At 39.7% G+C, this 15,939-nt stretch overlaps 2 protein-coding genes across 3 annotated transcripts; one reads left to right on the forward strand and one right to left on the reverse strand.

The window, feature by feature from the left end:
* Positions 1-79: 79 nt before the first annotated feature.
* Positions 80-9,524, reverse strand: lsr (lipolysis stimulated lipoprotein receptor). Of its 2 annotated transcripts, XM_077721774.1 has the most exons (11): positions 9,311-9,524; positions 7,623-7,952; positions 6,511-6,630; positions 6,102-6,158; positions 4,765-4,911; positions 4,490-4,687; positions 3,561-3,608; positions 3,364-3,480; positions 1,997-2,291; positions 1,499-1,922; positions 80-644 (listed from the first exon to the last, which is right to left on the reverse strand). In XM_077721774.1, the coding sequence occupies exons 1-11, from the start codon at positions 9,354-9,356 to the stop codon at positions 609-611; spliced, it is 1,818 nt and encodes a 605-aa protein (XP_077577900.1). In that variant the 5' UTR covers positions 9,357-9,524; the 3' UTR covers positions 80-608. The 2 variants fall into 2 exon arrangements, with proteins under 2 accessions (XP_077577900.1, XP_077577902.1); XM_077721776.1 differs by lacking the exon at positions 6,102-6,158 and having other exon boundaries at positions 9,311-9,523.
* Positions 9,525-10,707: 1,183 nt separating this feature from the next.
* Positions 10,708-14,228, forward strand: LOC144199558 (uncharacterized). Its single transcript, XM_077721288.1, has 5 exons — positions 10,708-10,729; positions 11,775-11,942; positions 12,015-12,153; positions 12,328-12,435; positions 13,305-14,228. Exons 2-5 carry the CDS (start codon positions 11,797-11,799, stop codon positions 13,764-13,766), a joined length of 855 nt encoding a protein of 284 aa, XP_077577414.1. The 5' UTR covers positions 10,708-10,729; positions 11,775-11,796; the 3' UTR covers positions 13,767-14,228.
* Positions 14,229-15,939: the final 1,711 nt, after the last annotated feature.

The raw sequence follows: 15,939 nt of genomic DNA on the forward strand, positions 1-15,939 counted from the left end.
ATGAGTTCAAATCGACAAAAAATATATACTAATAAAATATCTATAAATATATCCTAACCAATAACTAAAGTGAAATATACATATTTCGCCATTTTGCTTTTATTTGTTTTTTTCTTTTAAAGATTACTTAAGTAAACAAATGAAGCCAACGTTAGTATGCACTATGGTTGCCTCTAGTGGTTAAAAACTGCACTACATGTAAAATGGCCTACTAGGAAAGCGACTTAAATGGTCAAATACATTTCAGAAAAAAAGTTTTCATATCTGGCTGTACAACACCTGCTTTAAAGTTGGTGAAAAGTATTTTAAAAGTAGCAAAGTATATATAAAAAGTTCTTGAAAATAGTAGTTCTTAAAATCCCTGTTACTACAAAAACTAGCATGCAAATAAGACTAAATATTAATATATACGCCTGTACAATTTTAAGGCACTTGTGGCAGCCGTATTAGTTCATCATAACTATAAAAATTACACACTAAAATATTCCATTTTCAACAAAATACGCAAGTTTGAGTGAAAGATTAGGCGCGGGAAATGAGTGGAATAAAAACTGTACAATTACTTGGAATTGTTGGGGCGCTAGATTTCGTTTTTTGGGGGTGTCGTATCACACAACGAGGCTTTCACGGCTTACAGCTCCGTTCTGGGGAGAAAATAGTGCAAAAAAATAGTGTTACCATGTTAAATGTATCAATATGATCAAAACTAGAAAATTAACACTCTAAATTGCCCCCAAGCTATAAGTCACTGGTGTCAAAGTGGCGGCTCGTGGGCCAAATCTGGCCCGCTGCATCATTTTGTGCAGCCCGGGAAAGTCAATGATGAGTGCCGACTTTGTTTTAAGATCAAAGTAAAATGAAGAGTATAGATGTATATTAAATGTCCTGATTTTCCCCCTATTAAATCAATAATTGTCATTTTTTTTAAATCATTTTTTCTGTGTTTTTTGGTTCAAAAGTCATTTTGTGAAATGTAAAAATATATTTAAAAATAATACAAAATAAACATTGTTTTAGATCTATAAAAAACGGAATATTCAGGGATTTTAATCCAGTTCTTTCAATCCATTTATTAAATGAAAAATCTAAATATTATATTTAAAAATGGTCCGGCCCACATAATAAAATCAAAGTGGCCCGCAAACCAACCGACGTCCGACACCCTTATTCTAGAATCGTCATTTAAATTAACAAACCATTTTATATATTTTTAGAGATTCTACAAACAAATTTAGAACTAAAAACCCAGAAAAAAATGACAATTATTGATTTAAAAAGGGTAAAATCAATAAATTTAATCTACATCTATACTCTTCATTTAAATTTGCTCCTAAAACCGAAAATCACCACTCATTTACCTCCCCGGTCCGCACAAAACGACTCCCCAGACCAAATCTGGCCCCGAGCCGCCACTTTAACACCACTAACTCAAAAATTAACCTTTACACGCATTGTTTCCCCACCATATTAAAAAAATCCAAAAAACATCATCCCTCACCTTGCGCAAGTTGCTTTTCTTAGACGACGTCATGCTCTCGTCATCACTGTAGGGCGGCGGTAGAGCGCCGGGTCCGGCGGGCGGATTCAAAGGCAAAGGAGGCGGTCCCCTACCCCGATCCGAACGCTCGCCCTCACTCTCCAGTCGGTCTCGGCTACGGGCCCTCTGCTGCTCCCCCAAGCGCTTCCTCTCCATGGCTTCTCTCAGGAAACTATCGTCGTAGTCGACTCTCCGATCACGACCAGTGGCGCCACCTGCTGGCCGGCGATCTCTCTCCAGGTCCATCAGGTCGTCACGACTTCGACTCCGTCTCCCCGGGAGGGCGCCGTAGCCACCTCTATCGTCTCTTCGGTAGTCGTCGGGCGAGTAGTCGCGACGGCGGTCGTATCCGGAACGGCCGCCATTACTCCGCTCGTCATCAGAACTGAAAATAAGTCGTTTAAAATTGATTAATTAACTAATTAAGACAATTTGGTTAGCACGCTAGGCTATATTTACCCTCTCCGGCCTCTGGGTTCGTCGTGGCGTCGTCGTGGGTAGTCGTCACGGGCGTAACGGCGTCCGATGTCGTCTAGGTTCTCCATGGAGCGTGCGCGAGTTCGATCCCCCGGGGCGTAACCTCGCCGCGGCGTGTCGTCGGGGTAACGGCGGACGTGCTGCGACACGCTGCTGATGGTGCTCATGCCCTCGTCGTCGTCGTAAACCGTGGATAGCGGTGGTGGTTGTGGACGGGCGCCACGGGGCCGTGGCTCGCCCGTGTCGTGGAGGGAGGTCACCTGACTCGCGCTTTCCACTGAGAAGTAGGAATAAGTTGGTTAAATAAAAACTATTTGGTATTTTTATGACTATAAGGCGCACTTAAATGTCTTAAATTTTCTCCAAAATAGACAGTGCGCCTTATAATCCATTGTGCTTTATATATGATATAGATCAATACTAATTGTCATTAGGTTAAATTCAAATAGGGTATGTCATCCGCTAGAGTGGTGGTGTCAAAGTGGCGGCCCAGGGGCCAAATCTGGCCCGCCGGATTATTTTGTGCGGCCCGGGAAAGTCAATGATGAGTGCCGACTTTCTGTTTTAGGATCAAATTCAAATGAAGAGTATAGATGTATAATACATTTCCCGATTTTCCCCTTTTTTAATCAATCATTGTCATTTTTAATCCATATTTTTCTGTGATTTTAGTTAGAAAATCATTTTGTAAAATGTAAAAATATATTTAATAAAAGCTAAAATAAATATTGTTATAGATCTATAAAAAACTGAATATTCAGGGATTTTAATCCATTTATATTAAAAAAAAAATCTAAATATAGCCGCTTTAATGTCAACTGTATTTCATTTGGGCCGGACCATATTTAGATTTTTTTTATTTTATAAATGGATTAAAAGAACTGGATTAAAATCCCTGAATATTTAGTTTTTTATAGATCTAAAACAATGTTTATTTGACCTTTTTTAAAATATATTTTTAAATTTTACAAAATGACTTATGAACTAAAAACTGAAAAAAATGGGTTAAAAATGACAATCATTGATTTAAAATGGGAAAAATCAGTAATATCCATCTATACTCTTCATTTGAATTTGATCCTAAAACAGAAAGTCAGCACTCATGATTAACTTTCCTGGGCCACACTAAATGATGCTTCGGGCCACATTTGGCCCCCGGGCCGCCACTTGGACACCCTTGCTCTACAGCTCTCACGTCAAGCAGTCCCCGACTCGACTATTTTAAAAGTACTGCGTCAAAAAGTGTGTCAAATACAGAAATAGCAATCGTTACTGACACTGCGCCTTTAAATGCAATGCACAGTATTGTCATGAAAATACAGTATTTGAAATGGAAACTTGGCACTCACTCCGGTTGTAGTTAGCCGGTCTGGATGGGTCGAGGTTGGCCAGTTCTCGTTCCATGTAGTAAATGGCTCGCGTGGCGTTTCCTTCGGGGTCCACTTGGATGCGGTAGCCGCTTCGAGCTAACGGAGTAGCCATTTGTTAAGGAAATGGTGAACAAAAGAGAAAATACGCCAATATAATGTTCATATGTTAGACTTACCGCCGCCATCTTGGTCGTGCAGCAAAGGAACTTGGGAGCCTTGACCCACTGCATACAAACATTGCAATTCAATTCCGTACACTCACTGGAAATTACCCTTCTTAATTCAATGCTAGTAAGAACGTTTACAGGCCCGCCAGGCTTATAAAAGTACTTAATGTCAACTTGATTTTATGTGGGCTGGACCATTTTAGATATATTTAGATTTTTTTTTTAATAAATGGATTAAAAGAACTGGATTAAAAACTCTGAATATTCCGTTTTTTATAGATTTAAAACAATGTTTATTTGAGATTTTTTCAATATATTTTTAGATTTTACAAATTTATTTTTCAACTAAAAACAGAAAAAAATGGATTAAAAAATGACAATTATGGATTAAAAGAACTGGATTAAAATCCCTGAATATTCAGTTTTTTTTATAGATCTAAAACAATGTTTATTTGAGCTGTTTTTTTTATATATATTTTTTTAGATTTTACAAAATAATTTTTGAACTAAAAACAGAACAAAAATGATTAAAAAATGACAATTATTGATTTAAAAGGAGGAAAATCTGGAAATTTAACATAGCAGGTTGGAAAGAAAAAAATATTTTTTAGATAATTTGTTTGTTATGTTACGAGCGTGTTGCCGTGCAAAAAGACAGATTTTAGTACTATTAAACACATTTTAGTACTATTAAACCACTAGTTATTTCTTACTTTGTAAATAGATGTCAAATTATACCAAATAAAAATGTTGTTTCCAATCAAATATCCCGTTTTTGCTGTTTTTTCAGAAGTTTGGAACCAATTAATGAGTTTTTATTTTTCTATGCGAAACATTCATTTGAGTTACAAGTAAATCAACATACGAGCTCAGTACTGGAACGAATTAAGCTCATATTTCAAGGGACCACTATCCAATTAAAAAAAAAATTCTCATACCTGAGCTAGTGCCGTCATACTCGCGTCCGTATCCGTTCTGCGGCGGTCCGCCAACGCCGTTGGGCAGCGGGAGCATCGGAATGGCGGGCTGCTGGCCGAGGGGTGCCCCGTAGCCCGGCTGGGCGTACATGTTGGGGGCGTATACGGTAGTGTAAACATTGCCCACTCCTTTCTTCACCGCTTTACCCGCCTCGTAAACTGCAATGGCGGAGATGAGACGTTACGGTCAACAAAACGTTGGTGAACGGCCATTTTTTAGGGCGAGCGTCACTTACGTGCCCTCGGGCAACAGCATCGTTCGGGGCAGCAAGGGCAACTGACGTAACAGCAGCAGGTGTGCGGGCAACACTGGCACCAGCAAATTCCAATCAGCAGCAGCAAAAGAAGGAAAGCTAGCACTACCACCAACACCAGCAGCCAATCTGCACAAAAAGAAATAAATCTCATTAAAAAATGAAATTGGCAGAGACTTATTAAAGTATTTGGTCGCATATAAGCAGTTTTTATCGGACAAAAAATGACTGAATTGAGTGTAGGGCTTATATGCGCATAAAAACATGGCGTGTAAAAAAAACTGCAAGTTGACGAGGCCATGACTAGATGACGTCATGAGAAAATGGCGCACTGACACCGTGATGTCATGAGAAAATGGCGCACTTGACATCATGACGTCATGAGAAAATGGCACACTTGACACCATGACGTCATGAGAAAATGGCGCATTGACACTGTGACGTCATGAGAAAATGACGCACTGACACCGTGACTTCATGAGAAAATGGCGCAATGACGTCGTGACGTCACAACAAAATGGCTCAATGACGTCACGACAAAATGGCGCAGTGACATCACAACAAAATGGTACAATGACATCAAAACAAAATGGCGCAAAGACGCCATGACATCATGACACAAGCAATTGCGGCCAATACTGTCCTTTTGCACAACAACGCGCTCTTAACATATGAAAAAAAATAAATGAACTTGGACTACAATGCAAACACACTCAAAAATACATATAATCTGACTTTACATTAAACTTAATTCTATTTTAGTTTGACATTTTGATACCTTTCTTCTCCCAGGTTGGCTCTATAGGCCCCGCCTCCACCCTGACTTTCAGACACACCATAATCAAGGGTTGTTTACTTTTGTATTCCCTTTAAAATATTCCCAAAATGATGCACACTAATGTCCTCACAATACTTTAACGCACAAACAAGAAGTAGTATATACTAGTATATACTAGTATAGTAGTATATACTATATATACCCTCATATTAGCGAACAAGCTCCGCCTTTCACACTGACCAACATTGAAAAAAAACTCCGCCCAGTGCTCATAAGAAACATTACACGAAGTAAGATATTCTTATGAAGCGGCCTCAAAATCAAGATAAACATTTGCTCAAAATTTTACTCCTAACTCAAATTGCCCATAAGTCTGGGCACTCGTATGTCGAGGTACCACTGTAATAAGTACAAATAACGTTTTATTTTTTACTAAATATTGTATCGAGATCCGACATTTGGGTATGGGAATTTTTGTAAAAGGCAATTTGTGATAATTTTAACGTCGCAGAATCCACTAAAAGGGATTTTTTTGGACTACCTTCCATGACAAGCAAGTCAATGCCAGGCAGCAGGTCAGTAGCATTTGACTTTCTCCCTACGAAAGAAAGATAAAGCCACAATTACTGGATCGTGTGCGCTTGCTTACAGCGCCTACCCTGCCTGCCTCATAGAACTCTAAACCACTGGTGTCAAAGTGGCGGCACGGGGGCCAAAATCTGGCTCGCCGCATCATTTTGTGTGGCCCGGGAAAGTCAATCATGAGTGCCGACTTTCTGTTTTAGGATCAAATTAAAATGAAGAGTAGAGATGTATATTAAATTTCCTGATTTTCCCCCTTTTAAATCAATAATTGTAATTTTTAATCCATTTTTTCTGTGTTTTTAGTTCAAAAATAATTTAGTAAAATCGAAAAATATATTAAAAATGATAGATATTGGTCACTTTACCCAAGACAATGAGCTCCGTGTAATCTTCTGCATTCCCCGTCAGGTCTTGCGAGGAGATGACGGAGCACACGTAGACGCCGCTGTCGCCCCACGCCGTCTGCGTGATGCTCAGGTCGGCGTCTGGTGGGGACAAGGTTACAAAAATGTAAATGTTCAGTGACCGGACGTTTGGTCGCCGGTCTTTTGGTGACAGAAAGTTTACTGTTGAAAGCAGCTCTCAAAATTATATTCATGAGAGTTTAATAGTTTTCTACTATAATACTATCAAATATGAACCTATCAAATATCTAAGAGAGAGTTTAATATCTAAAAGAGTTTAATATCTAAGTTCTGTCTAATATCTAATTACTCTAATATCTAAGTACTGTTTAATATCTAAGTACTGTTTAATATCCAAGTACTGTTTGGTATCTAAGTACTGTTTGGTATCTAAGTACTGTTTAATATCAAAGTACTGTTTAATACTTAAGTACTGTTTAATATCCAAGTACTGTTTAATATCCAAGTACTGTTTAATATCCAAGTACTGTTTAATATCCAAGTACTGTTTAATTTTCAAGTACTGTTTAATACCCAAGTACTGTTTAATATCCAAGTACTGTTTAATTTTCAAGTACTGTTTAATACCCAAGTACTGTTTAATACCCAAGTACTGTTTAATACCCAAGTACTATTTAATATCTAAGTACTATTTAATATCTAAGTACTATTCAATATCTAAGTACTATTCAATATCTAAGTACTATTTAATATCTAAGTACTATTCAATATCTAAGTACAATTTAATATCTAAGTACTATTTAATATCTAAGTACTATTTAATATCTCAGTACTGTTTAATATCTAAGTATTGTTTAAACCAGCTCTCAAAATTATATTCTTGAGAGTTTAATATATAAATATCCAAGTACAGTTTCAACAGTACTTAGATATTAAACTCTCTCTTAGATATTAAACTCTTGTCATGAATATAATTTTGAGAGCTGGTTTCAACAGTAAACTCTCTGTCACCAAAAGACCGGCAACCAAACGTCCGAGCACCCAACATTTGGTCAAATGATAAAGACAAAAAAAAATAAGAAAATGGCTGAAAAAGTCAAAGCGGAACTCACCATTGACGATGCTAATTTTGCGTCCTTGGTATTCGGCGCTGAGGGTGACGGCGCTGCCCTGTTTGGACGCCACGGTGCGAACCGTCCGCTGGCTGTCGGCGCACTCGATGTTGGGGTCGTAGTTGGGGTTGTTCTGGCTCAGGATGTTGTCCACGCTGCTGGGGTTGAGCGCCGCCTGCACCGGGTCGCGGCAGTACGACTTGTAGCGCCACGTGACCACCGGCGGCTGGATGGCCGTGGTTTGGAATTTGCACGTGAGGGTGACGGGTTGGAACAGGATGACCACGTAGCGCTTGGTGGGGCTGCTCACGGACACCGCCATGGCCAAATCTGAAAAAGATTCAACATAAAACCATTATAATTTGAATATTAAAAGCCACCATGACCAGATTTCATAAATATATGCATCATATTTGGCTACATACTGTCTATTTGGGGAAATAAAGGGTGGGATGCAAGCTAGCATGCTAAAAACAGAAGCTAAAGTGCGCTTTAAAATTGAATAGTATCAAAACCCATACCAACTAAATATGGAAAACCAAGTGAAACCTTGTTAGTTAAGAAGTATTATTATTTCTATCAGTGTGAGATAGTATTTAGTCAACTAGTTTGTCATGTTTGTACGCACAATAGTAGCTAGCAGGCTATTTAATGAAGCTAAGGTGCTCTTACAGTTTGAATAGTATCAAAAGCCACAACAACTAAATATAAAAAACAGGTAAAACCTTGTTAATTATGAAGTACTATTATTTCTGTCCGTGTGGGATAGCATTGGGTCAAGTAGTTTGTCATGTTTGTACACAATAGTAGTTACAAATAAAATACACTATAAGATAAGCTAGTTGGAGAAAGTCCAACGTTGGGGACAAGCTAGCATGCTAACTAATGAAGCTAAAGTGCTCTTACAATTTGAATAGTATCAAAAACCACACCCAATAAATATGATATACTACATGTAAAACTTTGTTAGCTGATAAGTATTATTATTTCAATCAGTGTGAAATAGTGTAGAGTCGTATTGTTTGTCCACACAATAGTAGTTACAAATAAAATACACAATACAAGATAAGCTAAGCTAGTTAGGGAAAGTCCACCGTTGGGAACAAGCTAGCATGCTAAATAATGGGTTTTAAAATCTGAAATGATTTGAATTTAAAAAGTCGCCCATATTAAATTTTATATACACGTTAACAATAAACATTGTAAGTTAAAAAGTAGTAGTATTTCTTCACCGCGAGTATCAGTGTAAGACAGTAATGAGTCATCGAGTTGGTCATCGCTGTACAATCGATACATTCAAAAGTAGTTACACCCAAAATAGACAATTGTACATTATGTTATAGTGGAGGAATTAATTGACATTCAAATATAAAACTGGGTCAAAATAATAAAATACGTTGACTGCCATTTTGTGCAGACAAGCGACTAGCAGAACAAAACATAAGATTCCGACTTTTTGGTTGACTTTGAACGCAATACTTGAACATTTAACGCCAACAGCTAAACATTTGATATTTATTCGATTTTTTAAAAGAGCCATGACAATTTTTCGACCCGACGTATCTTACAAATGTTCAACAAAAGAGTATGCGTCGAATTAGAGTAAAATAAGTCATATTTGGAGAGGGACATTTAGAGGCGGAAGCGGGCCCACCCAGGTAAAGCGAAAACAGAAGCCTTTTTCTTACCTGTAGCCAAAGCCACGGCAATAAATGCCGCCCAAAAGTTCTTCATTCCGTTGTTCTCCAAGTCTTAGTCGACGAATCTTGTCCTCCTGCTCGAAAAAAGTTCCCAAAAAGCAACTTTACATATCGTTCTTAATGTGTTTTTCGCTCAGCCAGGTAGCGTCAACCCCATTTCGTGACGCCTCGAGTTTCATCGTGGGTGGAAGTACCTGAACACACCACGCAGGTGTAACGTATCATGTTACCAAACACGGGAGGGGGAACACCAGATTTAAACATTTATTTTGTTTAAAATTCAGTCGTTTAACCCAATAAAAACTTCCAAACATATGATAACAATTATAAATAACATATAAAAACGTTTATTTTCGACTTTCCATTTTAAAATAAATGCAAAAATAAACACTAAAACTTCTAAACCACCCGCTCATAAAAGTGGTATGACCCGTTGGCGATAACGTTATCATTTATTCGTTTTAGGTCATGTTTAACTGCCTTTGAGTGTTTCTATCATAGGCAAACTTATTCATTTCCTACTCAAATATGTATCATCATAATTATAATTAGACGAGTTGACACTAATAACACTTTAGTGAGTTTCATTGTACGTACTTTCTGTTAATTACTTCCAGAGAACTGCAGGTGCTGGGACATGTAATCATCAACTGTGGGAGTGACGAGACATTTTAATCACATACTTCCGTCTCAACAACAACAAAATATTGATAATAAATCATATTTTAAGTACATTTTTCCCTCAAGTAGAACAAAATGTAATGAAACTGTCCCTATCAGGATGTTGTTATCTGCTGACCTCCAGTGGAATCAGTTAGTCAGGCAAAAACTAAGAACTTTATAAGCACTTGCGGTTCAAAAAATGTCAAATAACGTAATAATAGATTAGAAAGCAGGATTAAAACGATAAGAAGAACAAATTCCCACGCAATTTATCCAGTTATGACTTTCACAAATTCAAACTATACATTTGATTGACAGTCCTATGAGGAATATGAGATGAGAAAAAGACTTGTCAAGTTATACAGTAATCCCTCGATTATCGCAGTTAATGTAGAGTAGACATGGCCAAAATAAATGAAAAACCGCAAAGTGTCACCCCATAAAAAACAATATATAACCAACATTTTTTTTTACTTAAAACTAAAAAAATAATAATAATAAATTAACTCAAATTTTAGTTTTTTTTTTACTTAAAACTTAAAAAAATGTAGTGAAACTGATATAGCCCAAGCTACAATAATGGAGGGATTACTGTAGTGGCTTTTAGTCAGGCTGAAGCCGGCAGTCCTCCCCCATGGAAGGGAGGCGTGGCCACAAGGGGGTGCCAACCCAAGCGAGGATGATAAAAGCGGCAACTATGTGGATTTGTATTCAGACCTGACGCCTCCACTCACCCTCATAAAGGTAAGAAAACCAAATTAACGTCAGTTATCTCGCTAAATGTCGTCTAGATTCAACGTTTTAATTTTATACCTCGGTTGAATTTGTGCGGGTGACATTTTGGACCATTTTTTTCCAGCTGGTCCAGATTTTTTATTGATTTGTGTGATTTTTTTTGGTTTAAGTCCTTAAGTCTATAATATCTAACCAATGGAGGAATATTGTGGAAAAAATGGAAAATGGATGGCAGTATCATGGCGATTCTACCTTGTTTCGGGGTTTTTTTGTGGGTATTTAATGGCTGTTGGATTAGTTTTTGAGTCATTCCTTGGAAGACAAACTTAGAATCTAGATTTAATAGTTAAACAATGGCGGAAAATCCTGTTTTAAAGTTGGCAAACATATGAAGTTATGACTGGCATTCTAGTAGCATAAGTATTAAAGGTAATAGAAGTACATGTATGACAATACAGGTATTAAAGGCAATTTAACTTGAATTATTATGAATTATGTGATATTGCTTTGCTTTATAATATGTTTTTGTTTATAAAAAAAGTATAGTACTGTATTTACTGGTGTATATATAAGCTACACCCTTAGTATTGCTTTAAAATGGCTGAATTTTACAATTTTCGCATATAAACCTCCCTTGATTCACAATTATAATCTATACCAGGGGTGTCAAACATACGGCCCGTGGGCCGGATCCGGCCCGTCTGGTGGTTTGGTACGGCCCAGGGAAGAAAGCTGCATTGTATTAAAAAAATGAATTTTCTTTAAAATTTGTAGTTCTTGTATTATCCGCTAGGGGGCGCAGTGTTTTAGTACGTGCAGACAACATGAACTGACATTTATTTATGTTCTTATGTTATTTTCTTGTTCATAATATATTGTTCATAATGTAAAATGATTTTTTAATAAACATTTTGATAATTTACTTAATCTTTGCACTAATTATTAGTATTAGTGACGAATACAAAGGGGAAAAAAGTGGGCTTATTGTTAGTTCTATGTCATTTTGCAATGAGTTCTATCCATACACTAACCTGAAAGGACGCCATTTTTCCAGCGCTGACCAATCAACCGGCCAGATGGCGTACTCCACCGCGACTCTGGCGCAAGGCTGCTTCGGTAAAGTGTACAAGGAAAAGTACAACGGCACGTGGGCCGCCATCAAGAAGGTTCCGCAACACCTCATCGAGCGGAAGGACTTGGAGAGGGAATGCCAAGTGTACAAGTAAGTAGGAGGGACTAATAAGTGAGACCAATCCTGTTCTTACCATCAAAATTTGCATTTACCTTTTGACAGTAATGCCAAACACCCGAACATTGTGAAGCTGTTGGGTAACATCAAGATGATAGACGGCAAATGGATTATTCCCATGGAGTTTATCTTCGGGGAGGATCTGGAAACCACCATCTTCATGAAGGACAAGTCCAAAATACAGGTTAGCATGTTAATCAATTGGTTTTTGGTTTTGACCTGATTTAGTTAAAAAAAATCACAGACATGGAGTTAGAACTAGAGACACAAAGTCAAGATTCAGACTTTTTGCGACTCTAAGATATTTGATTGTGATTTTTTGTCACCTGGTTCTCGTTTGTTTCCACGTCGTCCGAAGTTGACTCCGGCGATTCAAGGCCAAATCATCGTAGGCATGTGCGAGGGTCTCCTGCACCTCCACTCCAAAGACATCGTCCATCAAGACCTCAAGCCGGACAACATCATGGTGGGTTGAAAACTCAAAAAGGACTTACCCACGGTACCCAGACATTTTGGTCCCCGGACATTTTGGTCCCCGGACATTTTGGTCCCCGGACATTTTGGTCCCCGGACATTTTGGTCCCCGGACATTTTGGTCCCCGGACATTTTGGTCCCCGGACATTTTGGTCCCCGCACATTTTGGTCCCCGGACATTTTGGTCCCCGGACATTTTGGTCCCCGGACATTTTGGTCCCCGGACATTTTGGTCCCCGGACATTTTGGTCCCCGCACATTTTGGTCCCCGCACATTTTGGTCCCCGGACATTTTGGTCCCCGGACATTTTGGTCCCCGGACATTTTGGTCCCCGGACATTTTGGTCCCCGGACATTTTGGTCCCCGGACATTTTGGTCCCCGGACATTTTGGTCCCCGGACATGTTGGTCCCCGGACATGTTGGTCCCCGGACATGTTGGTCCCCGGACATGTTGGTCCCCGGACATGTTGGTCCCCGGACATGTTGGTCCCCGGACATGTTGGTCCCCGGACATGTTGGTCCCCGGACATGTTGGTCCCCGGACATTTTGGTCCCGGACATTTTGGTCCCCGGACATTTGGTCCCCGGACATTTGGTCCCCGGACATTTGGTCCCCGGACATTTAGTCCCCGAAAGTTTCGTCGAATAGATGATTGGTCGACGGAATTGTCCGGGGACCAAACGTCCGTTCGGCGGAATTGTCTGTTCGACCAAACGTCCCTTCGACCAAACGTCCCTTCGACCAACCGCCCGTTCGACCAAACGCCCGTTCGACCAACCGCCCGTTCGACCAAACACCCGTTCGACCAAACGTCCGTTTGACGATAACCCAAAAGAGGCCCTCTCACCCTCTCTCAGGTGGAACACAAGACCAACCGGGCTGTGATCATCGACTTGGGCCTGGCCAAGTTCTTCCGCCAGGGCTTGAACTCGGCCATGGACGCGGGCAACCCGGCCTACTCGGCACCCGAGGTCCTCCGCCGCCACGGCCAGAGGGACCAGCGCTCCGACGTGTGGGCCATGGGCAAGATCATCGCAGAGCTTTGCGCGCGGGTGCGCCTGCACACGCCCAACGTGTGCCCGGCTAAGATCTGGGATGTTCTCGGCAACCAACCGTATCGCCAGCCCGTCTCCAGGATGGTGGAGAGCGACCCGGCTCGCAGGGCTTCCATGGTGGGAGTCATCGACGACCTCAGGAAGGTGCTGGGGGATCAGGGTCGTCTCACGCCGCCCCTCAGCCAGCCCGGGAAGCGGTCGCCGTCGCCGGGGCGAGGGGGCGGAGCTCCGCCACACAACAGGCCAGGTAGGAAAAAAATCTAACCTTCTAACCCAAAATTTAGACTGACACTGCTGTTTTTTGTTTCTTTTAACCCCGCCCCCCAGCCCACTCTCCCCTGTGGGAGCGCACCCCCAAGCCGGATATTAAAATAACCCACCTCCACCGCCACGCCCAACCCCGCTCACTCTCCCCCCGGAAACCCAAAGCGGGAGAACCGGGAACGGCGTTGGCCATCGCGGGTCCCGCAGACCTGACCCGGGACTTTATGCAAATGGGCTTGTACCGGGAGGCCAATCGCGAGCTGCCGTGCCAGATGCCCGCCAACAGCTGCCTGGTCATGCGGCGTTTCGAGGGGAAGAACGGCTCGGTGGAAACGTGGGTGCAGAAGGAGGTGGTAATACGCGACGGCAAGGTCGTCGCCATGTACCGGGACGTCACTTTTAACAGTTAGTGGTGGCTAAATAGGGGGCGGGGCTTAGGAGGATGTTCAAAAACAAAATCACTGAAAGGCAGTCATAATAATGCTAATGCTAAAGCAAAAGCTAATGCAAAAGCTAATACTAAAGCAAAAGCTAGTGCTAAAGCAAATGCTAAAGCTAATGCTAAAGCTAATGCTAAAGCTAATGCTAAAGCTAAAGCTAATGCTAATGCTAATGCTAATGCTAAAGCTAATGCTAAAGCTAATGCTAATGCTAAAGCTAAAGCTAATGCTAATGCTAATGCTAAAGCTAATGCTAAAGCTAAAGCTAATGCTAATGCTAAAGCTAATGCTAAAGCTAATGCTAAGCAAATGCCAAAGCAAATGCTAAAGCTATTTATAATAATAATAATAATAATAATAAAAATAATAATAATAATAATAATAATAATAATAATAATAATAATAGTCGGCCTCACATCTTTGGGGTCGAGGGTTCGATACCAGGAGTGAAGGGAGTTTGCATGTTTACCCCCTGGGCTAATGTGGGTTTTCTCCGGGTAATCTGGTTGATTCCCACATGACAAAAAAAACATGCATGCTAGGCTAGCTGGTAGAACACTACATTGCCCCTTAATGGTTGGGAGTGGTTGTGCACTGGGATTGGCTGGCCTGGTGCACATAGTTAGCTGGGATAGGCTCCAGCACCCCCTTGCAACCCTTGTGAGGATAAGCAGTTTAGGAAATGAATAATTATATTTTATCTAATTTGACATGTTTGTTTGTATGTGTATTTTCCTTTTTTGTGTCGAAAAAGCAGCAGTTTTTGTAAGCTAGCACATTAGCATTAAGCTAAGTAGACTTTCATAAAAGGAAAAATGTGACTTGTTTGAATATTGGCAGTATTTAAAAATGCAATAAACGAGAAAATAAATGAATATATCTTATCTCATTTGGGAGGAGCGGAGTTACATTTTTTGGGACTTGATATTAAAGTGAATAAGCAATTTATCATTTTTGAATAATCACTTTTATTACAGATTTTAAGGCCACTCGATTGCGCTAAACACGCTCACAACAACTCGCTAACGTCTCGGTCCACTAACCTTCAATATCACCAAAAAAAAATAATAATAATAATAAAGTCAACGTACAAAAGTTGCACTTGAAAAATCCGTCAAAACGCAACACTCGTGCAACCCAAAAATTTCATTGAAATGTTTTTTTTGACTAAAATGTGCACAAAATGATCAAAACAAGGCAAAAAAAATGTGGTTTTGTACACATTTTAGCACTTTTTTTGTGATATCTAGGCGAGGACAAAGAATATACGCAAATGATAATCTGGATTTAGAATTTTTTTATGCCGGATTTTCTTTGGTTGGTGGCTTCCTGAGATGGGGATTACAAATTATGGTGGATTAATCTGGTTTAATTTAGGCGAAAATATTAAAATAAAATAAAAAATAAAGGAAAATCAATACATTTTTTTGCAGTTTTGGCATTTGAAAACTTCCTTTGAAAACGGAAGCATTTTCCACTCAAGTTTAGGAAAGGAAAGGAAACCAAAAGGCAAAAAAAATTGAAATTAAATGACAAAAATTCAATCAAATGGTTCACTTTAAGGCCTTGTATGAAATAAGTGGGTTTTTGGGGGTGTGTTAAAAGGGTATCACACAAGATATTAATTTTTTGGGGTATATATAATAAATTATAGATAGAATTATGCTTTTTAATTTAATGGCGCCAGTTGATTTGATAGAAAAGCCATTTTTTAAGCATATATTTGACAAAAA

The sequence above is a fragment of the Stigmatopora nigra genome, chromosome 7 (genome assembly GCF_051989575.1).
Source record: "Stigmatopora nigra isolate UIUO_SnigA chromosome 7, RoL_Snig_1.1, whole genome shotgun sequence".
In the NCBI taxonomy this organism is placed as follows: Eukaryota; Metazoa; Chordata; class Actinopteri; order Syngnathiformes; family Syngnathidae; genus Stigmatopora; species Stigmatopora nigra.

Bases quoted from the DNA above. Each gene is read 5' to 3' on its own strand.
- LOC144199558 (XM_077721288.1), top strand. From the start codon at position 11,797: ATGGCGTACTCCACCGCGACTCTGGCGCAAGGCTGCTTCGGTAAAGTG. The intron at 11,943-12,014 runs GTAAGTAGGAGG...ACCTTTTGACAG, and splicing joins AGGGAATGCCAAGTGTACAA to TAATGCCAAACACCCGAACA. The intron at 12,436-13,304 runs GTGGGTTGAAAA...ACCCTCTCTCAG, and splicing joins TCAAGCCGGACAACATCATG to GTGGAACACAAGACCAACCG.
- lsr (XM_077721774.1), bottom strand. From the start codon at position 9,356: ATGAAGAACTTTTGGGCGGCATTTATTGCCGTGGCTTTGGCTACAG. The intron at 7,953-9,310 runs GTAAGAAAAAGG...AATCTTTTTCAG, and splicing joins TGCCGTGGCTTTGGCTACAG to ATTTGGCCATGGCGGTGTCC. The intron at 2,292-3,363 runs GTGAGTGCCAAG...CCTACTTCTCAG, and splicing joins ACCGGCTAACTACAACCGGA to TGGAAAGCGCGAGTCAGGTG.